At 42.9% G+C, this 27,982-nt stretch overlaps 1 protein-coding gene across 25 annotated transcripts in view; it reads left to right on the top strand.

Moving 5' to 3' along the window:
• The window catches only part of Mhc (myosin heavy chain), a 34,812-nt gene that overhangs the window by 1,624 nt on the left and 5,206 nt on the right, over window positions 1-27,982 (top strand). For 2 of the 25 annotated variants that reach the window (XM_043431154.1, XM_043431169.1), the window contains exons 2-19: window positions 2,101-2,244; window positions 3,621-3,777; window positions 3,951-4,177; window positions 4,278-4,341; window positions 4,436-4,534; window positions 4,851-4,954; window positions 9,750-9,887; window positions 10,372-10,641; window positions 11,181-11,351; window positions 16,366-16,545; window positions 16,894-17,297; window positions 18,597-18,717; window positions 21,470-21,733; window positions 23,688-23,897; window positions 25,605-25,978; window positions 26,256-26,484; window positions 26,655-26,938; window positions 27,620-27,698. In XM_043431154.1, the coding sequence (XP_043287089.1) occupies window positions 2,101-2,244; window positions 3,621-3,777; window positions 3,951-4,177; window positions 4,278-4,341; window positions 4,436-4,534; window positions 4,851-4,954; window positions 9,750-9,887; window positions 10,372-10,641; window positions 11,181-11,351; window positions 16,366-16,545; window positions 16,894-17,297; window positions 18,597-18,717; window positions 21,470-21,733; window positions 23,688-23,897; window positions 25,605-25,978; window positions 26,256-26,484; window positions 26,655-26,938; window positions 27,620-27,698 (3,519 nt within the window). Of the gene's footprint in view, window positions 1-1,885; window positions 2,030-2,100; window positions 2,245-3,620; window positions 3,778-3,950; window positions 4,178-4,277; window positions 4,342-4,435; window positions 4,535-4,850; window positions 4,955-5,952; window positions 6,057-8,305; window positions 8,410-9,749; window positions 9,888-10,371; window positions 10,642-11,180; window positions 11,352-12,773; window positions 12,945-13,507; window positions 13,679-14,829; window positions 15,001-15,509; window positions 15,681-16,365; window positions 16,546-16,893; window positions 17,298-17,801; window positions 17,920-18,596; window positions 18,718-19,648; window positions 19,767-21,469; window positions 21,734-23,687; window positions 23,898-25,604; window positions 25,979-26,255; window positions 26,485-26,654; window positions 26,939-27,619; window positions 27,699-27,982 lie in introns of all 25 variants that reach the window. The other 23 variants (XM_043431151.1, XM_043431163.1, XM_043431152.1 and 20 more) reach the window with 23 other exon arrangements.

Here is a 27,982-nt window from a genome sequence, read left to right as displayed (position 1 = left end):
AGTTCGGGTGCAAACAAGTTTGAATTTTCGAAGGCGATCTCGCCGCCGGGGGAGCACAAGGACGGGGCGAAGGGGGGATTCGCTCGGGTACATGGGGAAGCTTTTAGCCTGTAGATATAAAAAGCTCGAGGCGGAGATGCCCGGCCCCGTCGCGTCAGCAGCATCTCCGTATCGGGCAGCTCCGGTCCTATTTTCAGATCGGTACAAGCTCTTTCAAAATGGGGGAACCGCGTTGAGGTCACCGATCCAACGATTATTGTTTATCCAACCGCCCTATTTATCCTCAGGTTGTTTATTCGCTACTTTTGAGCTCCTGTAAATCCACGCTTTTAAACAACCTCCGCGCCCACCATCTTTTCAAATAAATATGAAGAATTTTCATTCGCCGCAATCGCGCTCCGAGCATGCAAACTCTTCCCCTCGCGAATCCAAACTATATCGCGCGTAACGCCTGTGAAACCTGCGAGAATGTTTGCTTCCCCCACTTTTTATTAGGGCCAAATTTTCCCATCCGAGTCGACGGTATTTCATCGCATCGGCGTGCGGAATCTCGTTCGCGGGGGTCGAAGAATCGAATTATTTGAACGCCTAAATTTTAGGAACGAAAAACAACTTGGGAAATTCGCATTTTTCCCATTTTTCGCATACTTTTTAACACTTTGATTAGTTTTGTTGGGTCATTCGAAGATTTTATGCCGTTCATTTGCACGCGGTTTTATTAGACTTTGGAGGAGGAGGAAAAACTGAAGCTTTTCGGGTCTCGGAGGAACCGGGTTGACTCAAGAGTCAACCGTTTCCGTTAGTTTATCGTGACGAAAATATTTCGAAAGACGTTTTGTGCAACAGAAATATCATTTCACAATTCAGTACCGTGAAAGGCTTACGGAGATATTTTTAGCCGATGCATGAAATCTTGACAGCACGCCGCGTACGAAAAAGCACAGCGGAGAGGGCGAAAGAGCGCGCGAGTGGCCTTTTTTTTACTACGTTTGCAGCGAGAGAGTCTCTAGAGCGTTATATAATGGTTCAGCAAACTCTGTTCCGGCTTCGCCTGAACGCTATTGTTAGAACGCGTGGCAAGGCGTTGCCGTGCTCTACAATTATAAATTTAAACTCTGCCTCTCTAGAAACGCGGGTCAAAATATTTTCGGGCTCTCACAGAACTCGGAGAAAACAACGATAAAACGAAGCGACGAGACACCACAAAATAGAGATTCTTTGATACGAAATCGCTATTAATCAGCCCCGAGACGAGGAAAAAGGAATCGTTGGTCGAAGACACACTTCATTCTCCATTCGTCCCTTGACGAATGTTACGCGGAGAAAACCAAGTCAAAAGTTCTAGTCTTGCAGGCTGCGCGCGTCAAAATTTCAATTCTCAAGACTCGCGAGTGTCTTTCACTTTGAGTATAGTCAAAAATGTTGAATAGAATTTTCACATTGCAAAGCACGAACGAAAATCGTGCGGATGGATCTTCTGTAAATGTTAATTTTCAATTTTTACTCTGGCACGAAAAACGGCACTCGAAGATGCAAGCAAACGTGGTTTTCACGTGCATTACTTTTTCCTGAATGATTGAAATTGGAGCGGGAAAAAGTGCAAATTTTGGGAAAAATCCTCATCGCAATCGGTGCCTAAATACTTTTGAAATTATTTGAGAAAAAATTATTTCACAGTGCGGAAAAAACGAGTCCGTTTTCTCCGATTAAAAAAGCTCGGGAATTTTTGTTTGCAAACGAAATGAACGCGAGACATTTGGGTTAAAAAAAGTACGATGATTGAGCCGAGGCCCAATGCACCTCGAGTGCAGAAGAGCGTCGAAAGTTGAACGTCAAAATACAACAAAATGCAAACTCATTTGAATGATTCCATGACCACGTACAGACAAAGCAATTCAACAAGGACCAATTGTCCCAAGTGAATCCACCGAAGTTCGAAAAGTCCGAAGACATGGCGGATCTGACTCATTTGAACGAAGCTTCCGTTCTCCACAACCTCAAACAACGCTACTATCACAAACTCATTTACGTAAGTTTCCTCCATCAAACTTAACTAACCACGAACCCCCTTTTCTTTCTCTTTTCGAAAACAACGAGTAGTCAAAGGACTTCAAAAAGGACCAGCTGCAGCAGGTCAACCCCCCGAAATATGAGAAAGCCGAGGACATGTCCAACTTGACCTATCTCAACGATGCTTCAGTTCTCCACAACTTGAAGCAACGTTACTACCACAAGCTTATTTACGTAAGGCTGTTCAGGAAACTAGAGACTGCTACGACAGAGTGCTGTTTTTTTTTCACTTTTGTGTTTTTATTTTCTGTTTCTCTTTTTTTTTCTCACCGCAAGAATTGTGTTGGAAAAAATTGTCGAGGGTCGAGGAACTCGAATTTATTTGCCAATGGAAACTAAACTTTTGGGAATGCTGGCAAATCGAGCTTTTATTTTCTTCGAAAGAAATTTCAGTGTTTTAGAAATAATTGGAATTTATTTGCTAGAACTTTTGCGATTCTAGAATATCTTTAATCGAAAAATCATTTCGAAGTGATTTTTTTCGAAGTGAACAATCGATCGTGGATTTTTAGGTTGAAATTTTCCTTCATTATTCTCTCGGTGAATTTTCCTCAGGAGCACCCGCCTTTAGACCGGCCATGGAAAACTCTACAGGACTGATCCATGGGCCTCCCATATTTTCTAACTCCATTTTACGTAATTCATATTCGTAGATTAATCGTACGATTTAACGTCCGTTTTTGGCGAAGGTTCAATCGAAGTCGATTTTTCTTCACTGCAATTTTCCAATGGAATTTTCACTTAATGAAATTTTTCTCGTTGACAGCGAAGCATGAACCTGAAACCAGAAATGACGATAATTCGTATGAAAAATATTGATTAGCGTCGAAGCAAAGTCGAAGGAAGCCACAGACATTTCCAGTTCGACTTTGTCGTAAATTAGCAGTATTCGTTGTTGGAAAAAAATGTGCGAATCAGAAAAGAGCGCTCGTCCGAGACTCGAGTTTGCTCGATTTTGAGACATTCCCGTGGTCGTGGAATGTTCGTTGTGGTTTTCGTTTATCAATTTTTGTTTCATGCGTGTGATTACGATGCAATCGTCAATGGTTCGAATTGACGAACCGGTGCTTGGTCCTGGATCGCATTTTACAAAATGTCAGGACATTTGTGTCACCTTGAGTGTATAAATGGCAAAATGTACGAATGAAATATTCATCGACGATTTAGTTTATTGAATTTATGACTGAGAGTTACATGATTTGCTTAAACGTACTTACCCAGTGGAGAAAAATGTGAGAGAGAAACAATCGAAATTTGGTCGAACTTCCATCGGAGTTTTGTCCACGACAAATTCGTCGTTTATAAAAATTTCAAAAAAGCAGACGATTTTCGCGCTAAACGAAAAAAAAAAAAAAAAAAAAAAAAATGTTCAAAAAGTTGAAAATTTCTCTCTCCAAAAAATCTCTCCGAAAATGTGTATCCCGCAGCTCTTCTCGTCGCACTGTTTTCCCGGGCAGAAAAGAGCACAAAAGACGATGCTCCCCGGTCGAAATCGCTTCGTCGAAAAGCGCAATTTTTTCCATTACTCATCGTTGACTCGCACCTTGCAGACCTACTCTGGCTTGTTCTGCGTGGCAATCAATCCTTACAAGAGATACCCCGTGTACACCATGCGTTGTGCGAAGCTCTACCGTGGTAAGAGGCGTTCCGAGGTGCCGCCGCACATTTTCGCCATCTCTGACGGAGCCTACGTGAACATGTTGACGAGTAAGTTGGCGTTTGGCAGTAGAATATTATCTCGAAAGGAGAGTCGATTCACGAAGGCAAACTTGCCGGGGTATTTTTATACGGGAATTTCAAAATTTTCGTCAGAAACGATCCGAAAGAAAAATTCAGCGACGAAAAGCTAACTATTCGATATCTTTGCTCTCCCCGTTCAGACTCGGAGAACCAGTCCATGTTGATCACCGGTGAGTCCGGAGCCGGAAAGACTGAGAACACGAAGAAGGTAATCGCGTACTTCGCGACCGTCGGTGCCTCGACGAAGAAGGCTGACGACAGTTCAGCGAAGAAGGGATCTCTCGAGGACCAGGTCGTACAGACGAATCCGGTACTCGAAGCGTTCGGTAACGCCAAGACCGTCCGTAACGACAACTCTTCTCGTTTCGTAAGTCGAACGAAGAATTTAAACTTCCTGGTCGAGGGAGGTCGAGCCGCCTCTCGTAACAGTCGAGAAAATCACTAAAAATCGCTTTCTCCTCGTTCAGGGTAAATTCATCCGTATCCACTTCGGCCCCTCCGGAAAATTGGCCGGTGCTGACATCGAGACTTGTAAGTACCTCGGACCGAGTTCGCGAGCGTTCTGACGCACTTTCGCTCCTTCCCACGCCTCGGAAGAGACTCACGCGCGCCTTTATCTGTGCAGATCTGCTGGAGAAAGCTCGCGTCATTTCGCAGCAAGCTCTGGAGCGGTCTTACCACATTTTCTACCAGATGATGTCCGGCTCCGTCAAAGGATTGAAAGGTAAGCCACAGATCGGTCGAACGATCGTTTCAGGGAACCTGAGAGTCTCGAAGTCTCTCCCAGGAGGTTTAGCAACTCGGCGGATTCGTAGATAAGAATTTCCTTGAACTATCGAAAAGATTAGACGAATCGCTCTCTCCCCCCCCTGCTCCTCAATAACTGCCACGATAAATAGGCGAATTTGGACGAAACGATAGGCAGCTCGCGTCTAGATTCGAGGCTGGAAGTTACCACAGAGCTGCGCAACGTTCGAGTTACTCCAACGACCGTTAGACCTTAATTTATTTCATTTTCAATGATAAAACTCGTTCCATAGAAATGTGCAATCTCTCGAACAACATCATGGACTACTATTTCGTCGCTCAGGGAAAAACCACCATTCCTGGTGTCGATGACGGAGAGGAATGCGTGCTTACCGATGTAAGGACCGGAGGCCAAACGGATCCCTTTGCTCCGTTTCTATTTTCTTTACACTTTCTTTCTGTCTTTTTGTATTTACAATATTTAATGGTGGTTTAACCGTTGATTTGGTGAGTTTGTTCCCCTGCATCAAACCCTTTTTCGACCAGGACTCGAACCGTTCTGGGCTCTTGTTTCTCCTCGGGTTTCCGTTGCGAGGACGCCGAAGTTTTGATCGATCTTCCATATATCATTTTCAATGGGATTGGATCTGGAAGAATTTTCGAGTATTTTTTTTACTCTTACAATATTTTCGTCCAAAGATCAATGAAATTTTCTTCCGATTTTCAATTTCATTCAATATCGCACTATCAAAACTTCTCGCTCTTCGCACCTCGGAAACTAAACCGCCCCGCCCCGAAGTATTTTGCGTCCCTACACCCACGTTTTTTGTACGATGGCCAAAGAGACGGCCAGTTTGATTTTTAGAGTTTGATTCCTATTGGATCGGCCAGAAAATGGCGACCACGCCGCTCGCTGTGACACACGGACGAAGATTTGTGGATCCCTGTAGATATTTGAGCATTTGCGCCCTTCACAGAGCCCGAATCGGGTCATCCTTTTTTTAACGTGTCCAATCGGTGCGTTAAACATTTATAGAAACGCAGGGCTGTCCCCGTAGTGTGAACCAGTCCCAGAAGACGATTTGACGAATCGTCTCGTTTTGGTCTCGAATCAGAGTTCGACAGTTCGATGATTTAGAAAGGATTCGTGAGCTCTGACATATTATCTTGAATTTCTTAACTCAATCGGAGGCTCGATTTGGACTTTTTGCTTTTTTATTCGAGCCTCAATGCAGTAGAAATAAAAAGGAGATGAATCTTCGAGTTTTTTGCACGAAGAACTCTGGTTCGATAAACTGAGGTTTTAAAGCAACCAGGAATCCTGTAAAAACCATACGAAACATGGTCATCAATGATTCATGGTTTACCCGCATGTGTTTCGTTTCCTGCGTGTAGAAATGTTGCTGCTGTCGAACAACATCCGTGACTACCACATTGTTTCGCAAGGCAAAACAACGATTCCCGGCCTCGATGACGGCGAGGAACTCATTGCCACGGACGTAAGTGCATGACTTATTCCAAGGGGGTCGCTGTCATTTAGATAAATCTCGAGGCTCCTGCCTCACTCGTTCGAACCGTCGATTTTTTCCATTTAAATTCTCGTTGATTAGGAGGCTCGATAAAAAGACCAATTTTTCGGACATTTTTATTCTGAAAATGTGGAGAAAGTGAAAATATGAATTTCCAGTGAGCGATTTATTGAGAAGAAAACGTCGAAATGGACGAACTTAATTTTCACACATTTCACTTGGAATATTTGTATTTTCTCAAAGAAATGGAAACGGTTGAACGAATTGAGGGAGTCTTGAGATTGTTATACGCAAGCCTGAGTTTTAAAAAAGTGATAATCGAAGTGATATCACGAAATTCGTCACTTTTGTATCGTGCTCGTGTTTTTTCCATTAATGTATTTCATCGCTGCCATCTGCGCCTGGCGAGTGGTTTATATTTTATTTAACGATGACGAAAACGATAAAAGAACGATGTGAAAAATGACTACAAAACCGTTTCAACTCCAAATGAGCCATAAATTGATGAATCGATCGTCGAATACGAACCACTCGTCTTCAAGCATAATCGAACGCATTTTTGCAGCAAAATGGACACGCTCCGTGATGGAAACACTCTGCTCTTCCTTTCTCTCTGTCTATTTTTCTCTCTTTCTCTCTGTTTCATTTCTCTTTATAATCGCCTCTTTCTTTCTAGCTCGCAGTATTATTTGACCATTGATCAGCCTCTTTTTCAGCTCTTCTGCCTAAACTTTTGTGTTTTTATTTTTTTAGCAAATTTCTTTACTGCTGCACTCCACATTTCTATCTCCGTTTCTTTCTCTCTCTCTTTCTCTCTTTCTTTCTCTTTCTTACGACTAAATTTTCACTTTTCCTCTTGGCATAGTAAATACTGCTCTATGCACACTTTTTCATGGGTTTTTTTTTACATTTTTTCATCAATTGCCGCAATAAGAAAACGAGACAATACTTGATACTGATTAGCGGACGTAGATTGGCCTGAATTATTGTGCCCAGTTTGAACGATCCTTTTTATAATTGCAAAAATCTTCTCTCTCCGTTTGAAAAATTGAAGAAAAAAAACCAAACAAACGAACAAACGATCCTCCGATTTGTATATTAAGCATAAAAAAACAACACAGAAATGTGCCAGCTGACCAACCGCATCGGAGACTACTTCTTCATTAGCCAGGGTAAGACTCGAATCCCCGGAGTCAACGACGGCGAAGAGATGGAAATCACCGATGTAAGTCCCCCGGATAGGATTCCTAAATTTTTGTCCTCTCTTTTCGCACACTTTTTCCACTCGTCGCTTCTCTTTTGTCCGTCTCAATTTCGATATCTTTTTTCCAATCGACCTGCCGCAAATCGAATATTCCTTTATTTTCATGCCAGAAAAAAATCGTTTTTTAACTCTTGCCGCGGTGTGACAAAAGGGCGGGATTTTTGAACTTTTTATTTAAATGAATCGTTTATTTGCACTCTTTTCTTGAATAAAACGGAGGAATTAGGACCAACAGGTTGAAGCTGAAGCGCTTCTGTCGAGACTTTGTTGAAAAACTTAAAAATATTTGTATTTTCCATGGCAAAATTATTGAATTTTTATATTTTTCTGATAAATCCGTAGTGGCAGGTATATTTCCACGGTTTTTTATGGTGTTGACCAAAGATGGTGGGCGGGAGGTGGGAAAAGTGGCGTGAAAGGCCGACAAATGCAAAATCCCTGTCCCCCTGCTGCTGCGCAGTTTCCCTGCCGCCGCCGAAGGGGGGCGGGAACTGGGGGACCTACAAATTAACAACCGGGATCCCTCAATATCACCCGCTCCCCGTTTTGCAGTAATTGTGATGGTCGATATTTTAAAAAAATGAAAAACGATGATAAGATCTTGGAAAATGTTATTGGAAAAGTCGATGATTCGACAGGGAGCTTTGGCGATTGGTATTTTTTTCGAAATTCTATCGACTCCGAGCAATCACTGCAATAAAACGACTCCCAACCGAGTAGCTAATCGTGCGAGTAGCGTTGAATCGTCGTCCACAAAAACACGTCTCAGTAATCAGGTGATCGTTAGAAAATGAAAAAATAAACGTAATTTAGGAGTAATTTAAGAGCCAGAGAGCGAGGGACGAATGAAAATTTAAAAAATACTGAGTCTCTGGGAACGAAACGAAATTTTGGTAATTACGATGAACCATTATGTGAAAAAAAATAATAAAATGGAGTTATAAATGATTCGCAGCCATGTGCATGTTGTCGAACGACATTCACGACTATTACAACGTGGCTCAAGGAAAAATCACAATCCCGAACGTCGATGACGGCGAGGAATGTGTGCTTACGGATGTAAGTTCACCACGAAAAATATCGTCCCAATTTTTCTGGAATAATCAATGTCCCCGATTTCATAGTGAACAAAAGAAACAAATCCAATCGAGAGACCCTTGCCCTCGATCAATTCGATCGATTTATTCGTTGAGAATCTTGAATTTCCACAAATTATTCGATCGGTTCGAATAATTCGGATCTCCATCAATTTACCCCCCCTTTTATATGGTTTGATCAGTCTTGAAACCTCTCTTCATTGTTTTTGAACCTCTCCCTCGCTCGGTGGAGAGACGAGAGCCGATTTTTACCGATTCCCGAAAACGATTCGTCGTTTTTTCCCATTTACTATTTTTTTTAACAAATGTAACGTTTTTTTGTCACACTCCCGTCTGATCTCCGTTGTAGTTTGCTCCCGTATTTTCCTCGTTGATACGAATTTGGGTCGGATTACATCAAGGTTATACGGAGACGACCCACTTCCCCGTAGTTATTGAATCCCGCAGTCATCGCGTGAAGAAAAGTCGGCTGGAAAAAGTGGAATTTTGTGAAAAAAATGTTTTTCCGAGTCTTCAATATTTGCTCGTTCGTTTTAATTCACTTTTTAATTTAGAAAAAAATCGATTTTTAAATGATTTAAAATTCATCGTAGAAAAAAGAAAAGCAGCCATTGCAAAAGTGCTAAAGCAATGAAGATCCTCGAAGCAATTATGGACGAAATCTCCGGAGTCGTCGATTCGATTGCATCGTATTGACAGTCGTCGTGTCAAGTACAAGTAAAAAATCGAAATAACGAAAAATCTCCGTGAGATACGTGAATAACGACTGAAACGAAAGGGCCCGTTATTAAGGTGGTTCGTACACAAACAAACAGAGAGTGAACCATCGATTGGGACACTCGACTATGGAGCCTACAGAAGCTTAACACCAAGCGCTGCTTCTGCTTCGCTCTTTATTGTGACTTTTGCTTCAAACGAACCATTTTTTTCCACTATGCCAATCGAATAAACAGCCACAGAACAATTATACTCGCTATTTCTGTCCTCGAGCTTATCATCGCCTTTGTATCACCCTTAGCCGCTTAATAAATAGCCTCTGAGTGCTTCCGCTAACATCATCACGTTTTATTTATCGTTTTGTGTCCTATAAGAAAAACCAGAAAAATCATGTTCGCAGAGCCGCATTGTCAGTGTTCCAAAAACGAGGGTAAATTAATGAAATTCTTGGGAAGCCTCGCATGCACTTTTGTGCAAACGCTTGCGGTGAATTTTCACCGAGAAATCTCTCCATTTTTCGTCGCTTTTGGAACACGGAAACGAAACCCTTCAGGCCTTTAAAATCCTCCTTTTTATCCAATCCAGCAAGCCTTCGACGTTCTCGGCTTCACCCAAGAGGAAAAGGACGACATTTACAAGATCACCGCCGCTGTCATGCACATGGGAGGCATGAAATTCAAGCAGAGAGGTCGCGAGGAACAGGCTGAGGCCGACGGTACCGAGGTGAGCCGAAAAAACCATTTTTTCCCATTTTTTTGTCCTCGATCACCGTCAACCAAAGTTAAAAATCTCAAGTCACGATCTTGCGGGTTACAGCAACCAGGAAGCTTCGGGAATCAAATTTTAGCCAAATTTTCAAATCCAAAATACTTTGAAACTTGTAAAAATGATCGAGTCACTAAATAAACTTTATAAATTGGCAAATTTATACGAGTAAATTCGATGAAATTGATCGAATTTATGGAAGATCCAAGAGACCAATTTCCGCCTATAACGTTCCATGGACCAAAGCAGCTTTCGAAACCGAGTTAAAGCCAAATTTTCATTTCCAAAGTTACCGTGTGACGCTTCAATTCTTTTGCTAGAAAAGAAACGTAATTTTGGCTAGTAAAATACAAATTTTCAGTGAAAAAATACCGAAGAGATTGAATTACGCCCTCGCGACTGCATTTCGCTGAAAAAAATCGATTCGATTTTGTGTTAACAGGAAGGTGAGCGTGTCGCTAAGCTCCTCGGTGTCGACTGCGCCGACATGTACAAGAATTTGCTGAAGCCGAGGATCAAGGTCGGTAACGAGTTCGTGACCCAAGGTCGTAACAAAGACCAGGTCTCCAACTCGGTCGGTGCCATGTGCAAAGCCATGTTCGATCGTATCTTCAAGTGGCTGGTGAAGAAGTGTAACGAAACTTTAGACACCAAGCAAAAGCGTCAGCACTTCATTGGTGTACTGGATATCGCTGGTTTCGAAATTTTCGACGTGAGTTTTCTCCCCCGAGTTTATTTACAAACAACAAATATCACGGCCCTTGTTGAAATTCGATTCGATTTCAATTCGATTGGACGAAACTCCTCGTCAAAGTTTTTCCGTCATTTTTCAAACTTCATTACTCGCGAACGAGATTCAATCGAATTTTTCCAAGCATTGCGAAGCCGGACCAAAGACTGAGAAAAAATATGGCGATTTGCCCAAAAAGTTTTCGCTCGAAATCCAATTTGCTGCCAACTCATTTCGGCTCCAAACTCCGAAATGTTTCGTTTTTGTTTTTTCGTAAAAAAAAAAAAAACGATCTAAAACTCAAAAAAATCATTCCACCACTGAAAGTCTTTGGCCGGCGAAAAATCATTTGAAAACTGACCATTTGACACCCCGCGACACAGGCAACATGAAAAGGTATTTCAGGGGCGAGGGATCGCAAAAAGTTAGACTGTCTCGCTAGCACGTCACAATCGAATACTCGTTGGCTCACATTAGATTTTATTTCTGTCCGCCCTTTATCCGACCGTCCCATTTTGTAGTACAACGGTTTTGAGCAACTCTGTATCAACTTCACCAACGAGAAGCTCCAGCAATTCTTCAACCATCACATGTTCGTACTCGAGCAAGAGGAGTATAAGAAAGAGGGAATCAATTGGGCGTTCATTGATTTCGGAATGGATTTGCTCGCTTGTATCGAGCTCATCGAAAAGGTAGCCTCGTCTACCCCCGATTTCTCCCTTGAGTGCGCCTCGGCGATCGTGCCTTTAAAGATAAACGAAAAAAAACAAACAAACAAACAAACAAAAACAAAAGCCTCAAGAGGTTCTTGCAAGCGCGCCTTCTTCATTAAATTTTATTTTTTCCCCTCGACGACGAGTGACCCATCGATAATGGCTCGTCGCACTTGGCGGAGGTCCGATTGAACGAGAAACGCGGTAACGTGTTTGAATTATCTTCTCTCCTTCCCCAGATGTGATCCAAAAGTGAGCAAAACATCTCGTGTTTTTGTCCCTTTGGCCCTCTGTTAAAGACCATCATTGTGAAATGATGCTCGAAATTCTTCAAAGTACTTCGATCACCAGACTACCTGGACGTTGTTGAACTGTCGTTCCATTGATACGAACAAGACGTTGGCATGCTTTTTATCAACCCTCCTTCGTATATGCACACGAATATTTCAGTGCGTATTAACTTGATCGTATTCCAAAGAAATTCTAATACTTTCGCCTGACAATCTCTTCCATCAATCAACGCCAATCCCGCGGGGGCGAGCAGTCATCGAGACCGTTGCTCTTGTCCCTCCCCCCACTCGTCCACTCGCCAGCGAGGATCACCTCGAATTGCAGCATCTTTCAACTGCAACGTTTCCCCTCAAATTTTGTTACGTTCCACGGGGTCGCGAGTAGCTTAAGAAGGAAAAACAGTGGATGTTGTAACACTCGGGCGACGATTGGATCTGTGCTCCGAATACGACGACGTGACACGATCTTTTCACCCAGCCAGTTCAGTGACAATATCAAAGCTTGATATCTGCTAATTGCTTGATGGAATTTGGACCTGGAGCCATTTCTCGTGAGGCTGCGTTTCCACAGGCGTGCACAGGGAGACTCGATGACGCGTCGGTGTCCGCGGTACTCGCGTGGGTCGGATTGTGTCGCGATTTACATGGAAAGAATCGTGTTTCAATAAATGGCGATCGAAATTTAAGTTGTTCAACCGGGAAGATGAAAAAAAGTGAATTTCGCGGGATTTCGAGTCTTGTCGAGTTTTCATGTTTCTCAGGAATCTTTCGTCCGCGTACGAAATAAAAACCGCGTTTTTCGTCACCTCTGAGAACCTTGAGAAGTCCCGATCGAAGCAAAGTTTCGAGCGCGTTTGTCTTCGTCTCGACTCTGCCGGTTGAAGCGAAGTAGAGAATTCTTTCCGTGTAGAAATTTCGGTTTAGAAGCCTCTGAAAAGCCTCCGCCCGAGTACGAAATTGCTATCAGGACAGCAACGAAGTACGAAGCGCGTTTGAAAAGCCTGAGAAACGCCAGAGAACGATAAAATTGTTAAAAAAACGAGAATAACGAGTGAGAAGGTCCCACGGAGTTGAAAGCAGTAAATTGACTACTGTGCCTTTCCTCGAGCAGTTCAACAGTTTTGAGCAGCTCTGCATCAACTTCACGAACGAGAAACTTCAACAGTTCTTCAACCATCACATGTTTGTCCTCGAGCAAGAAGAATACACGCGAGAGGGCATTGAGTGGTCATTCATTGACTTTGGCATGGATCTCCTCGCATGTATCGAACTCATAGAAAAGGTATACACACTCAGCTGGGATCGCAGTTAATGCGATTAGTGAGGCTGGTATGAGAGCGAGATACTTGCACAAAACAAAACAAAACAAAAAGCAACAAAACTATTAAAACCAAAGAAAAGCATGGCCGAAGGCTTCGGCCACTTACATCTAACGCTTTTTACAATAAAAATAAACGTCCACTGTTATCGTTTGTTTTACACCGCGTTCGTGTATTTTGTGTCCACTTAAAAAATCTTATTCTCCAATCTCGTGATTTTCCTTCGTCGTTCGGATCCAGCAGGGCTGAGAATTCCAGGGGGGGGGGGGGGGAAAGGGTATTATCCAAGGGTTGGGAATGCCGCACTCTGAGGAGTGTTCGAACCGCGATTATCGAGCGTTACTATATTCACCAAAACGTCCTCACCATCGCCATCATCATCCAATATCGCAACACCATTCAAATAACACGAAAAAGTTCGAGTGGTCGCTCGAACTGATTTATCCGAAACGATGATACTCCGAAACGATAAATCACCAAACTTTATCCCCGTACCGTTTTTGCATTTTGGCTCTCGAACACGCAGTACAACGGCTTTGAGCAGCTATGCATCAACTTCACCAACGAAAAATTGCAACAATTCTTCAACCATCATATGTTCGTACTCGAACAAGAGGAGTATAAAAAGGAAGGAATCGAGTGGGCGTTCATTGACTTTGGCATGGACCTCCTCGCATGTATCGAACTTATCGAGAAGGTACTGGAAATTAAGTAACACGAGCGCCATTCCACGCTCGCCGATTCACTCATTCAGTGTTCGCAAACTACAAAAACTACAAACTACAAAAAAAAAAAAAACAAAACAAAAATGCAAATAGCAAACACCACGAAAAGTGACCGACGGTGAGAGCTGGCTCGCCAAAGCACCAAAGATACAGCTGCCATCTTTGCTTGGGTTGCGATTGACGATGATGACCTCAAAAACGATCTTGATCGTTTTTTGCCCCTTCTCTATTAAGGCGCTTGGTATATTCGTAGGTAAACGGACACCTCGCGTCTGGCGGATATATTTCTTGTTCCGACCATTCGTTTTTCTGCCGCCAACCCCCCGCCCTTTTTCCTCGGATTGACGAGTGACCTGAAACCACGAAACGCAATAATTAGCCCGCATCTGCGCACGATCCCTTCGCCTACCGTAAATCCGGAATGAAAATCCGAGCGGTGTTCACACTCCTAGGTATACTTGCAACCCGATCAACTATTTCAAATCTTCATCATCCCAACGAATCGGATCGCTTCAAACGACTTTTCGTTACGTTGTGAGATGAAAATTTGACTCGATATCGTGATAAATCGAGTCGAGCACTTTCCCATTAAACTTTTTACTCTTAACTTCCAAAGGAATGAATTCTTTTAATTTCGAGCTCAAAGTATCGATGGAATTGTATAAATTTTAAATAAAATCTTTCATTTGACCCGCGTAGACTGCACCAAATTTGCATCCACGAAAATTTCAAGTCTCTATAGAACTTCAGAATTCTTTTCTTCTTTTCAAAAGTCCAAGTGCAAATTTGCACCGGTGTCGCGAGTGTGTGACCTCAGAGGGAGTGTCTACGAGTTAATACTGTAAATATTGATTGTGGAACAGTGCGAAGCTCATTTTTATCATCGATTTACTTTGCAAAGGCCCCTGAAAGGATTCAAACGAGATCTGGCCTGTGTTCGATCCCGAAAAAGCCCTTCATAAAATGATTTATTACGAGAATACATCGTAAAGATCAAAATATATTAGAAAAAAAAAATAATAATAATATAAAACTAGCGTGTTAGAGAAGGAGGCGAAAAACAGTGCTGTGACGACTGGAATGCCTTTATTTTTTCCATTACACCTGCTCCTCCGCCATGCAGTTCAACAGTTTTGAGCAACTCTGCATCAACTTCACGAACGAGAAGCTTCAACAGTTCTTCAATCACCACATGTTCATTCTCGAGCAAGAGGAGTACACGCGTGAAGGAATAGAGTGGGTGTTCATAGATTTTGGCATGGATCTCCAGACGACGATCGATCTAATTGAGAAGGTAGAATATCGAGACTCGTGAAAAATACCCGATGAGAGCCGGGGCATGAGCTCGGTGTACCTTTGCAGCTAAAGAAACCAAAAGAAAGCGAAAGACCACGAAGCTCGAGCATGAAACTGTTACTCTCGCTCTTCCTCTTTCTCTGAATGGAAAAATCTCGAAAGCCCCTTTTTCTATCTCACTAACATCGATCTTTCGTTTCAGGTCATTCCTCATTCGTCTGAAAATCCGTTTATTTATATATGCCCGAGAATCACGAGTTGTGCATAAAGAACGCGGAGAGAGCGTAACACCTGAAACTCAGTCTCTCTCTCTCTCTCTCTTCCTCGATTATTTTCTACATGAAACTGTGAAAATCATTTCCCACGTCTTTCATCTGTTTTTCTCGTTCTTTTCCTTCTTCCTCTATGTGTTTTTTGCGTGTGTTTTGCACCTTATGCACACCGAATTGGACGCTCGCATGCGGCGATTGCACGAATACGCACTGTTGGGTCCTCCCGTTGCAACAGTTCAACGGATTTGAGCAGCTCTGTATCAACTTCACAAATGAAAAGCTTCAACAATACTTCAACCACTTCATGTTCGTCCTCGAACAGGAGGAATATGAAAGGGAGGGTATCACCTGGACTTTTATTGATTTTGGTATGGACTTGCAGTCCACGATCGAGCTCATCGAGAAGGTAAAGCTTCTACATCTAACCACGCTTTTGTGCCGGACTAGAGTGCATCATCGATAACACGAGCCATAAACCGACGCGCTTGCAAGTTTATTTTATATTCTTGTGTCGTTTTTTTTATGTCCTGCAGGTTATTGTGGTATTTTAGAGGGCATTTTTCACTACTAGAATACAAAAAACGCCGTTAGAAAGATCATTATTCAAATCGTAGTATGAGATTTATTTTTATCCTTATTTTTCTCAACAATTCACAAGAATTCTCGCTTGTTTGTAAGAATCTCATGAAATTTTAACTTCCATGAAATATTTGAGAAGACAATCTCTCGTCGATCGTTAACTCAATTACCATCGAATCTTTGTCATCACTAAAGATCAGTAGTCGCTGCTGTTATTTTGGTTTTTCTATTATCATTAAAATACGAACATTTAATCGGGCTCTTAGACGCCGAAAGTAGATAATCAGATGAATAATTTTGAATCGCTTCACAGGCAATTTTACGATTTTTTTCGAGTGCAGTTTAACTTTTAAATCCGTGATGAAAATAAATTTCGAGTAAATCAAGTTCACAAATGATTATTTCGTGAGAGAAATTAAAGTGGAACGGCGTTGAACAGTAGAGCAGGAAATAGGCCACGTCCGGGAAGTGAGTGCGCGTCCTTAATTCCCTTTTTTCTTCACAATATCTAGCCCATGGGTATCCTCTCGATCCTTGAGGAAGAGTCTATGTTCCCGAAAGCCACGGACAAGACCTTCGAGGAGAAATTGAACAACAACCATTTGGGCAAGAGTCCGAACTTCCTCAAGCCGAAACCGCCGAAGCCCGGTCAAATCGCGGCTCACTTCGCCATCGGCCATTACGCTGGCAACGTGAGTATACGCCCCGATCCGTCGACCCCTCGAGGCTTTACCGGAAGTCGGGAGTTTCCGGGGGAGGTGAAAAGAGCCCGCTGAATCTTCATGCGGGCACAAAGAGTTCTGCGCTCGCCGCAGTCCACTTTAATCGTGTATCGTTTTCTTCGTTTTCGACGACGGAAAAAACGCTCCACGTTAAAGTGCCATTAGGCCAAGATCAAATGACAAGAAACTCCCGAAGCAACCAGCGAAGCCTGCTGCGGGAAAAAAAACAAATTTTCCACTATAAAATCGTATACTCGTCGAAAGCTCGTGCAACAATCGAGCTCCCCGTAACACGAAAAATCACGTTTAACTCTCCAGGTACCCTACAACATCACCGGATGGTTGGAAAAGAACAAGGATCCGCTGAACGACACCGTCGTCGACCAGTTCAAGAAATCGAGCAACAAACTCTTGGTCGAAATCTTCGCCGACCATCCCGGACAATCTGGCGGCGGCGGCGCCGACAAGGGACGTAAGAAGGGCGGTGGTTTCTCCACCGTGTCCTCCTCCTACAAGGAGCAGTTGAACAACTTGATGACAACTTTGAGAGCGACTCAGCCTCACTTCGTGCGTTGTATCATCCCCAACGAAATGAAACAGCCCGGAGTCATCGACTCCCACTTGGTGATGCATCAGCTCACCTGTAACGGTGTGCTTGAAGGCATCCGTATTTGTCGTAAGGGATTCCCCAACAGGATGAACTATCCTGACTTCAAACTGCGGTGAGTTCGCTTCCTTGGTATTCAACTTTCGAGCAGTTCCGTGTTACTTTCCGGAAGTTACATTTTCAGGTATAAATCGCACGTTCGATTGGAAAATTGCATATTTCTATGGTGTACATTAAGCAGGGTCTGCTTCAGAGTACAGACAAACGTCGACCGAAAGCATTTTGTGCGCCAACCTCGTCGCAGTTGCTCGCGTTGCAATCATTAAAGTTTCGTCACGTTTTGCAAATTTGTCGCGTTATAGAATCTTGAGATTCCTTCGATTTTGACCACTCGTATGAACATCGAGGCCGGGAGTTTCAACTCGGATGGGAAAAGTTCGAATTGCGCTTTCTCTAGATTTAACGTCCGAGAGTGTTTCTCGCGGGATGCTGCGTGAATTCCTAGCGTACAAAAGCGATGTTTTAACCTGGCCAACCCGCCAGAATCCTTAGTCTCTAGCTCTTGTGATAAGTTTATCGAGAGACGAGTCAATTAAAATGCTTCTCTCTTGGCGTACAGTTACATGATCTTAGCACCGGCAATAATGACAAACGAACCAGATCCGAAAATCGCAGCAGCAAAATGTTTGGAAACAACGGGTCTGGACCCAGACACCTACAGGATCGGTCATACCAAGGCTAGTTAAAAATCCCCCGAAACGATTCCACCCTTAAAAAAGCAAAAAAAAACTGTTTTTCATTCTCATCAACACAAGTCCGGTTTGATCCTTAGTTAGTGGATTAAAAAACCATAACGACGAAAACATACACACACACACACACAGACGAAACCCTGCGTGAAACCCCGTGAAAAAACCCCGAGAATTCCATCTCGGTTTGCAGTGACCCTTTCGATGGATTTATTCACCCCGTAGCCCCTCCCCCGTGCCCCGTTACGTGTTACACTTGTTTTTTCATCTCTTTACTGTTCCAGTAGGCTATTCCCTCTTTCGTAGTTACGTCATTCGTACAAAAGTTGCGAGCTTCGATGATTTTTATTCATTTTATTCATCTCTCCATTGGTTCATCATGCATGCCTCGTAGTACGTCCAATTTTTGTGCCCTTGTTACGACGAGAATTACGAATTTTTGCGGGCCCAAGATCGTAGCGAGGACCAACGACCAGGACGAGGAGATTTGACTAAAAACCTGATGAATTTTCGTTTTTTTCATTAAACATTTGTTTTTTTTTATTATTATTATTATTGTTTCTCGTATATCCATTAGCTCCGCGGTAGTTCGAAACTCCAAGTAGTATTTTCATTCCAATTACTAATAAATGCTCCACCTGTTTGTGCGTGACCCCGTATCGTAGGTACAAGATCCTGGCGCCTGCTGCCGTCGATGCCCTTGGCGGAGATCCGAAGAAGGCCGCTGGAGCTGTCCTGGAAGCCTCAGGCCTCGACCCTGAACAATACCGCCTTGGACACACCAAGGCATGTCCTTACCATCGAGTCGTTTTACAACGATCTCACCACTTTATTGCGCCGCTCGAGTTGTTTTTTTTTTTTTTCGATCGCATTACCTTCGTACGAAATGGCTTGTTTGTTGGTTTTTTCTCCCTCATTGTCGACGAATCCTGTCGTTTCTCAATGCTCACCGAAACGATTGTATTTTTGAAAAATTCTTCGGATTCTCGAGACTTTATTTTTGCGGCGATGGAATTCGAGAGGTGGGCGTTTCGTTGTTTGAAGTGTTGAAAAAAAAAATTTGTTCTTCAAAACGTTTTTTTTTTTTTTTTTTTTCATTTTTCTTATAAATAATCGAAGAATCAGCGAATTTTTCATTATTACAATGATCTCGGTGGACCAAACTCCTCAGAAAAAGGTCCGCGCCTGCAGCGTCAGCCCGGAGACGAATCGACTGACGACCTTTTGTCTACTTTGCTTTTTTATCCACGACGACGACGCCTCGAACCTTGATGCTCTTCGTAACAGGGCGGCGAAGGTTCCAGCGATCAATTTATTTTGCTCTTTCATTATTTTCACGATGATCTTTCAGGTTCTACGAGCGGTAGAAACCCTTTGTTGGCTTCGAAGAGTGCACACGAACCGGAGAAAGGTTTCCACGTCGAAAGAAGCGAGCGCGCTTTTTGTAAAACAATGAAAATTTTTGAGGTTTTCTCCTTCGGCCGTGTGCGTTCTGCGAGCATCCAACTACCTTAGGAAACTTAATTAATCACGAAAATGGGAAATCTTCAAAAAATACGCGCAGAAGTGACGAAAAGAATTTCCTCACGCTGCAATTTCCCTACAAATCAAATAAAAACACCGACTTTGGTGCTTTCGATTCTCACACTGACACTGAGAACAAACGATTTTAACATTGTGCTTGCTTTTTTGTTCTTTGTTTATCCGAACCACACAGATACAAAATTCTGTGCGCAAACCTCGTTAAAGACTCAACAGACCCGAAAAAAGCAACCGCGATCATCCTCGAGGCGATCGATTTGGATAAAGATCAGTACCGATTGGGTGCTACCAAGGTACAGGATACCTTTGGCTCTTGAAATCATTAACGCCTGCACGGAGAGAATTGAATTTTATAAGCTAGCGTGAATAATGACGGTGCAGTGATAATTGGGAGAAAAATTAAATGTTCCTATAAATTTGATACTTGTTGTTTCAAGTAGAAATTTTTACGGAGTATTTAGTACATCTTGGCCTTCCACTTGCAATATTTACTGTCATGAAACTGAAAATTCTGGAAAATATTAAAAATTTTACAGTGCTTCCCCACAGTCGAATATAACACGGTATATTTGACAGTGAATTTCACGCTAAATATTACGGTTTCATTCTCTCCGTGCATTTTATACGAAACGCTTTTTTATTAATCATTTTCAAACGAATAGTATTTTTGCAGTTTCAATGTCTTTTCCACGCGTCTTTTCCAGTCGCTGATTTCATTCGAATGGAGATCTTTGGGTACGACGGTGAAGCTAAGAAATCATAAAAAAACTGAAAAATTTCATCAAATGAAGTTTTTTTTATCGATTAACAGAAAAATTGGAATAAAAATTTAATTTTTTTTTGTATTTTATCGGAAATTTTTAAAAATTGCTCTCATCCACTGTTATTCGACTTGATTATGATGAATTTTTGGTTTGAAGAAAATTTCGTAGCTAAAGCTCGTTCGTAATCGTTTTTTCTTTTTGCTACACTGAAAAATGAGTGTTAGAAACATGCCGACGAATATACGACAAGTTTTTGCTTGTCACAGAATCGCTGAAGGCACGAAGTATCGAAAAAATGAGATTGCGACTGGGAACGATTTGGAAAACGCTTTCGACTGTTCGTTAATTAGATTTATAAAACGAAATTCATTGGCGCCTCATTTTGTTTACAAGCTCGCCGCTGAATCGCCGTAACAAAAATGATAATTTTACGCATGATCGCGTACTACAACTTTAATTTGTTTAATTTTAATGACGGAACGTTGATGTTCGTCGTACAATGACAATGAAGACTTGACTCACGATCAAAATGCCTAACTCCAGAGTCGCGAACGTAACAGGTAACAATTCTGATCTCGAATAAAATCAGATCTTTACATAATAATCTTCATCCCGTAATCGCAAGAATTCATCAAAACTTAAACCGAAAAAACTTGTTTTCTCCTAAAACCTTCAAACTCATGCTCGAACCCTCAAATAATATTTTATATCCTCAAACGTCACAACATTTGCTCACTTTTACGTTCTCCAACGTGACAAACTACAATCACTGACTTCAGTGACGAGGTCGCTGAAAATCTTTCGAGAGTCCTCTGTCAATTGCACGTTTGTTGTTTCCACTTATCAGCTTTTTAACCGATCGCTGATTCACACCTACACAGCATTCCACTCATTTGTTCACCGCCGAGATGCAAACGCGTGTTGAGATTATTTTGACGATTTCGAAGATGAATTTGTACTCTTGATCGTTTCCAAAATCTTCACAAAGCAACGGCGATCGAATGGAGGTGAAAAAATGAATTTTGAATTTCGTCTCTTTTCGAAAATTCGTTGGTAAAACAATGGAAATGTTTTTCCCCATTTCCCTCAATCTCAACCGAACCGAAGGAACAAACTGTGATTTCGAATCGTCTCACCAGCCATGCACAGACGCGTTTGCATCTCGTGGAAAATTTCGTCACTGCGAAGCTCGTCGTTACTGACAACGCCAATCGTTTTCACGAAAACTTTAGGTATTCTTCCGAGCCGGAGTGCTGGGTCAAATGGAAGAATTCCGTGACGAGCGTCTGAGCAAAATTGTGTCTTGGATGCAAGCGTTCATCCGAGCCTACATCGCCCGCAAGGACTTCAAGGCCCTCCAGGAACAGCGTCTGGCGCTCCAAGTCGTCCAAAGAAATCTCCGCAGATACCTCAAGCTTCGTACCTGGCCGTGGTGGAAACTGTGGTCCAAAGTCCGACCTCTTCTCAACGCTAGTCGCATCGAGGATGAGCTGGCTGTGAGTATCCTCGAAATGAGTTTGTTCCGCGGGGATGTCGCCACGAGAAATTTGTCAGCGTTATTCTCCAAATTTTTCTTCACTTTATTCGGCGATTCGAGAATCTTCCACGAGACTCGGTCAACGTCTTCGAATCTGAATCACTCATTACGCTGCGGGAGCTTTTATTTTTAGGGTGCTCCGAGCTTCTCGCGGTGGTAATCCCGGTATAATTAGACCTCAAGCTCTGAACTTACCTTTCATTTCATTTCAATCTGATTCCGGAATTATTGCTCGTCGCACTGAATCCTCACATTCTGAAGAGTTGTCACGCTCCCGAGCGTTTCTTGCTAATTAGCGCGCGAATCCAACTCGCTTTCTCTCTGCCTCGATCTCTCATCGAAAATCAGCCTCTGTCCAGTTGAATTATTCCTCAGCTTCATTTATTTATACTTCGATAATTGAGGCGATCCGAGCTGCCCGCCTGAAATAGAAGGCCGTCCATTTTCAAGAAAACATTTTCGGAGACTTCCCAAGAGAAACAGCAGCCTCGAAATCCTCCATCGATTTGTCCAAACTCCTCGTCAATAATAATCGAGCTGATTTTTAAGAAATATTCACTTCCAGGCGCGTTGTGAAGGAACACGAGAAAAAAAATATGTTTCGTTAAGACTGAGGAATTTTTTTGGATTCTGGAATTGTCCGGATTTGCAAATTTTTCGAAAAATTCTTGAAATATTCCAATGGAACAACGAATCGTGCCAAACACAAGGAACCAATATTGGGGGACCGGAAATACGGAGCTTTGGGAGTAAAAATGAACACTTTGTAGGACGTGAATATATATAGCTTTTGGTAGAGTTCGCCGTTGAATTAACAAATGAAGAGGCGTCAAAAGCGTTTGAATTCTTGAAAATATCCAGAGAGTTGAACCGGCTGAGGTTTCATTAGTAGAAAAAACGGTGGATATTGATCGTCACGCGCTCCATAACATCGAACAGACCGAGCAGACGTTCGTATTCCAGAGCCCAGTAAAAAATAGACGTTCCGGAATAAAATAGAATGATTGAATCGTTTTTTTAAGTAAAACTGCTTTTTTGGTCCCGGGATCTGTTGCCTCTCGCTCGTGCACATTCGATTAGTTTCTCGTCCGGAAATGGGAAGGGGAAAAGCAGCGAGAGGGAGCTTATGTTGTAACATCGAAGTTGGAAATTTACGAGCTGCTGGAGCTTTTCGGTGGCTCTGTCTGGAGCGAGAGATTCGCCTATTTTAAGCACAACCCTACCCCTCGAGCTGATTCACCTCGGCTGAATGTAAGATATAAATATTTTTATGAAATCGTCGTCGTCTCATCTGTCCAAAAGCGCCTGGGGGTGGGAGAAGAGGTCACGTAGCATCGGGAGGGATACCCACGCGCGTTTATTCTGGATTTTGGGTAGAAAAGATAACAGTTTAGAAAAGCAGGAGCCAGTCGAACCCTCAACCTCGACGTCGTACAGGAGCGAAAGCTCCTCGAAGATTCCAATAGCAAAGGAATCTCGCGTTAGATCGAACGTTCTCGAAGCCTGATAGTCCAGAAGCCATAAATCTTTAGCAGGATTAGAATCGACGAGGGCGACGACCTGTGCAACGAAAGTTCCATTTTTACGAAGAATTGAGGAATCGTTGAGCGATTGATCCGAGGGAAAGGAGGATCGATAAGGAGGGACGAAATTGTGATTTATTCTCCGGTATTGGAAACAGTCCGATCAGGCGATTCGCCGGTTCACTGTTTCTTGGATTCGACGCGAGTTTTTTTTTTTTTTTTTTTATTTTTACCTTTAATTCGACGATTCGTGCTGTTTCTAAACACTTGTTTCAACAAGGACGAGAATAACGGTGTCAAGTATTAAAAATGGGTGACACGCCAGTGACAGAAAATATTAGGAACTTGGCGAATGCCTCTTCCGACGATTTTATCGATCCCCGATTGCAGGAACTTCAAGAACGCGCTCGCGCCGCTCAAGAAGCCTTCGAACGGGAAGAAAAAATGCGCAAGGAGCTCGAAGTTCTCAACAGCAAACTGCTCGCCGAGAAAACCGACCTCCTCAACCAACTCGCCGGAGAAGCTGGATCCCTCCAGGAGTACCAAGAAAAATCCGTCAAATTGGCCGCCCAGAAAATGGATCTCGAGTCACAATTGTCGGTGAGTTGCCCAGTTTTTATTCTCTTTACTGCGTGTACTCGGTTTCTCCTTGTCCAAAAAAAATGGGATAAACCTTGGTGGTCAATCAATCAGGATTCGATTCACCGATCGATCGGTGATTATTTTGCCAGATATTCGCGACGATTTTCCGAAATCGTAAAATCTATAGCAATGAATAAAAGGCTACTTTTATTAGCCCCGAAAAAAATCTCGTTCGACGAAAAATGACGTTTAAAAATAAGTTTTCCTCAGCACGTGCCATACGACCGTAGGATTCTTAAAAATAATAAATTTTCTTGAAAAACTGGTAATTTCGGCGCGAGAAGGCGCAGAGTTATAAATAATTGTTGCAACGATGTAACGACTTGCTTACATTTAGGGTGCAAGGAAAGAGTCTTTGGAGATCCGTCGATGCTTAGCTTGTTAAATAAATGGAAGTTCTGGCCCGAGTCGGAGTTATTCATAAGAATAATAAATCGAGCAATTACTCACGCGGTTTACACTTTTGGCGCACGTCGCGAGCGTGTATTTTACGAAATTTGGCAGAAAGAAAAAAGGTCGAGAGAGCGCAGCTCCCCGAGCCACCTGCACGCGTTGCAGCGAAGCATTTTATTTTTATGCGTTGGAGCACTCGAGCCGATAAAGAGGTCTTAACCAGCGTCGAATCGCAATCGAATTAGCAACTCGAAAGCGCGTAGTTATCACTTAATCATGAAAGTGCCACCTGCCGCTACGTCAAAGGCAGCAACGCGAGCGGAGAATGCGATTAGGCCATCGTTGCTGGCTGAAACCTCATCTAAATATAAGATCCCAGATTCCAGGTTATTAAAAGTGCGCTTGAAGTTCCGCTGGAGGAACATCGAGTGTGCAATGAAGTTTGGTGGCAGGTGCAACGCGCGCGAGCCCGCGTATTTATACGAGATTTGATAAAGTGACGTTGCGGAAGACGAAATTTTACTTTTTCGTTATTCGTAGCGCCACCACTTGGCTCTCGTTCCGTTTAATGTGTCACCGGAAGATAATCATTCACGCCCCTCCCACTTGATCATCAGCCCGCCCAAATGAGCTGCAACCTTCGCGGGCTTCGGATTGGAGCCTCGCGCCACCGAATACGGAGGACTCGATTATCAAATTTCTTCACTTTTAAAAATACACTTCGCGCAATCGGGGGAGGGCTACGATAAGACCGTTTTTCCAATTTTAAAAATACACTTTGCAATGGAGTTTCGGTTTGTGAGGGCGATCAGGCCCTTTGAGGAAGTGCCTCTATTTTTGGCCGGTTTTTTTTTTCTTTTTAAACTCGACTCGTCCCACGGGGACATTTATCTCATGGGGAAACGGTGCGTTGGCAGTCCTCTCTTATATTATTCAACGTCAATAAATTCGAACGCGATCGTTTTCCTCGTCGACTCGCACACACCGAAACGGCTGCATTTGTCGGACTTTGAATCGGGGCTCGAAAGAGATGGAAACGGAAGACAAAAGTTGGGGAACGAAAGAATTTTTCGATGTGAAATACTTTGGGAAATTTTGTCGCTTCTCCGATTCGACGATGCGAGGCTCTTGGCTGATGATTAACGAACGAGGACCGCGGACCCGATGCCCTCTGAGCGGGCCAGTTGTCATCCGATGATGCAACTGATCTTCTGATCCCGCGCCCCAATCGAGACTCCGACTTGCGGGAATAAAAATTGAATATTTCCACAGGACATCTCCGACAGACTCCAACAAGAGGAAGACGCGCGCAACAATCTCTTCCAGAACAAAAAGAAATTGGAACAGGAAGTATCGGGACTGAAGAAAGACATCGAGGACCTCGAACTCGCGATCCAGAAATCCGAACAAGACAAATCCTCGAAAGACCACCAAATCCGCAACCTCAACGACGAAATCGCCCACCAGGATGAACTCATCAACAAACTCAACAAGGAGAAGAAGAACCAGGGCGAAGTCAACCAGAAAACAGCTGAGGAACTTCAAGCCGCCGAAGACAAGGTCAACCACCTGAACAAGGTTAAGGTTAAGCTCGAACACACTCTTGATGAACTCGAGGACTCCCTCGAGCGCGAGAAGAAACTCCGGTAAGTTTACGCAGAGAATCCAATCGAAATTATTCTCACCGAGAAACATTTTTAAGGAAGAAAAAAATGTTTTTTTCTTTCTTTTCCTTTTCTTTTCAAATTTTCGTGAAAAAATGAATTCAAACTGGACGATATTGGACACAATTGGATTCAGCGATTCGGAAGCTTTTTGATAATTGCAATAAACTTTTAATTAAGTACAAAGCGAATGTGAAAAGAGAAATATTATTTTCAATTTACAATCGCAGAGGTTACATTTATAATTGTGAAATTGTAGTGCTGACGTCGAGAAGGGCAAGAGGAAGACGGAAGGAGACCTCAAGCTCACCCAAGAGGCTGTCGCCGATCTCGAGAGGAACAAGAAGGAACTCGAGCAAACGATTCAGCGCAAGGACAAGGAACTCTCGTCCCTCACTGCCAAACTCGAAGACGAGCAATCCCTGGTTGGCAAACTCCAGAAACAGATCAAGGAACTCCAGGCCCGTATCGAGGAGCTCGAAGAGGAAGTAAGAAAGCCATTTTCTTCGATTTCGTTGAAATTTTCTTTTGCAATCGCCCCTTTTTTTCATTTTATTCGGACTCCAAAATGCGAACTGATCGGATCGATCTTTCGATCTCACTCATCGGCTTTTATTGTTTCGTAAACTTGATTAATTGTTCAACATTCGGAACGAAGGTCGAAGCCGAACGTCAAGCCCGCGCCAAGGCCGAGAAGCAACGCAGCGATCTTGCCCGCGAGCTCGAGGAATTGGGCGAGCGTTTGGAGGAAGCTGGCGGTGCCACCTCCGCTCAAATCGAACTCAACAAGAAGAGAGAAGCCGAACTGAGCAAACTCCGCAGAGATCTTGAGGAAGCCAACATCCAACACGAGGCATCCCTTTCCAGTCTTCGCAAGAAGCACAACGATGCTGTCGCCGAAATGGGAGAGCAAATTGATACCCTCAACAAACTCAAGGCCCGGTACGCTTGTCCTTATTCCCTTATGAGCGCAACAGTCATTGAAATTCGTAAACAATTTAGCAAATTCAAAAACGCAAAGTTTACTAAGAATTTACGAGACAATTTTTCGAGTATTTTTCATAAAAAATCGGTTCAACAAATGTTCAAGACTCGATGAAAATTCCAGTTGAGCTCAAGAGCTTAATTTTCTTGGAGTTTCGTGCTCCGAATATAATTCCGATGGAATTTCGGGGCAGTTTGATCGACTGAAAAAGCAAATTTTCCATTTTACAAAACTATTGGAAATCCATTGGAAGTATGAAAATAACGAGTGGGCTATTTTTGGTAGAGCCGAAAAGGGTCGTCACGACATCCACGCCGATTTAAATGCTGCTCGCGCGGCGATTGACCAAGTCGCGAGGGAGAAGGTACATCGAGAAAAAAGAGCGTTGATGAATGTTTTTTTGTTAATTTTTATCGTCTTCGTGCATAATTTTCGAATATTTTCGGTAAATTAACGTGAAACTATTGCAATGATCCTTTGATCGTCGATTTTCCATAGTTTCCTTGCTCGAACGTCAATGTGAAAATTCCTTCCCCGCAGCGATGTCCGACGCGCACGTTTTCATCGAGCGAATCTTCGTTTTAACCTTAAAAAAATGATTTCTCCAATGACTTTTGTTTCGTTTGTGTATCCAACAGAATTGAAAAGGAAAAAGTTCAGTACTTTAGCGAATTGAACGACCTCCGCGCTTCCGTTGACCACTTGAGCAACGAAAAGGTAAACTAACCATTTTCATGGTCGATTCGAAGCTCAGTACTAATGCGAATAACGTTTAAATTCTAACTTTATAACAAATGCTGTAATCGATGAAGATAAGAGTTGAAACGAAATGAAAAATTCAATAGCGAAAGCCTTGTCCGAGGCTGCGATAGCGAGCTTTTTGTTCGAGCAACAAAGCCAGTAAGTAATCTGAACCCGAGTTAATATTTCCTCTGCTTGCTTGTTTATAACAAACGTGAATATTATTGAGTCCGAAGAAAATTCGTGAGCTTCGTGTGCCG

Source organism: Venturia canescens, chromosome 10, assembly GCF_019457755.1.
Source record: "Venturia canescens isolate UGA chromosome 10, ASM1945775v1, whole genome shotgun sequence".
Classification (NCBI taxonomy): Eukaryota; Metazoa; Arthropoda; class Insecta; order Hymenoptera; family Ichneumonidae; genus Venturia; species Venturia canescens.
Note: the sequence above shows the minus strand (reverse complement) of the source record. Positions and strands in the feature narration are given on the sequence as shown.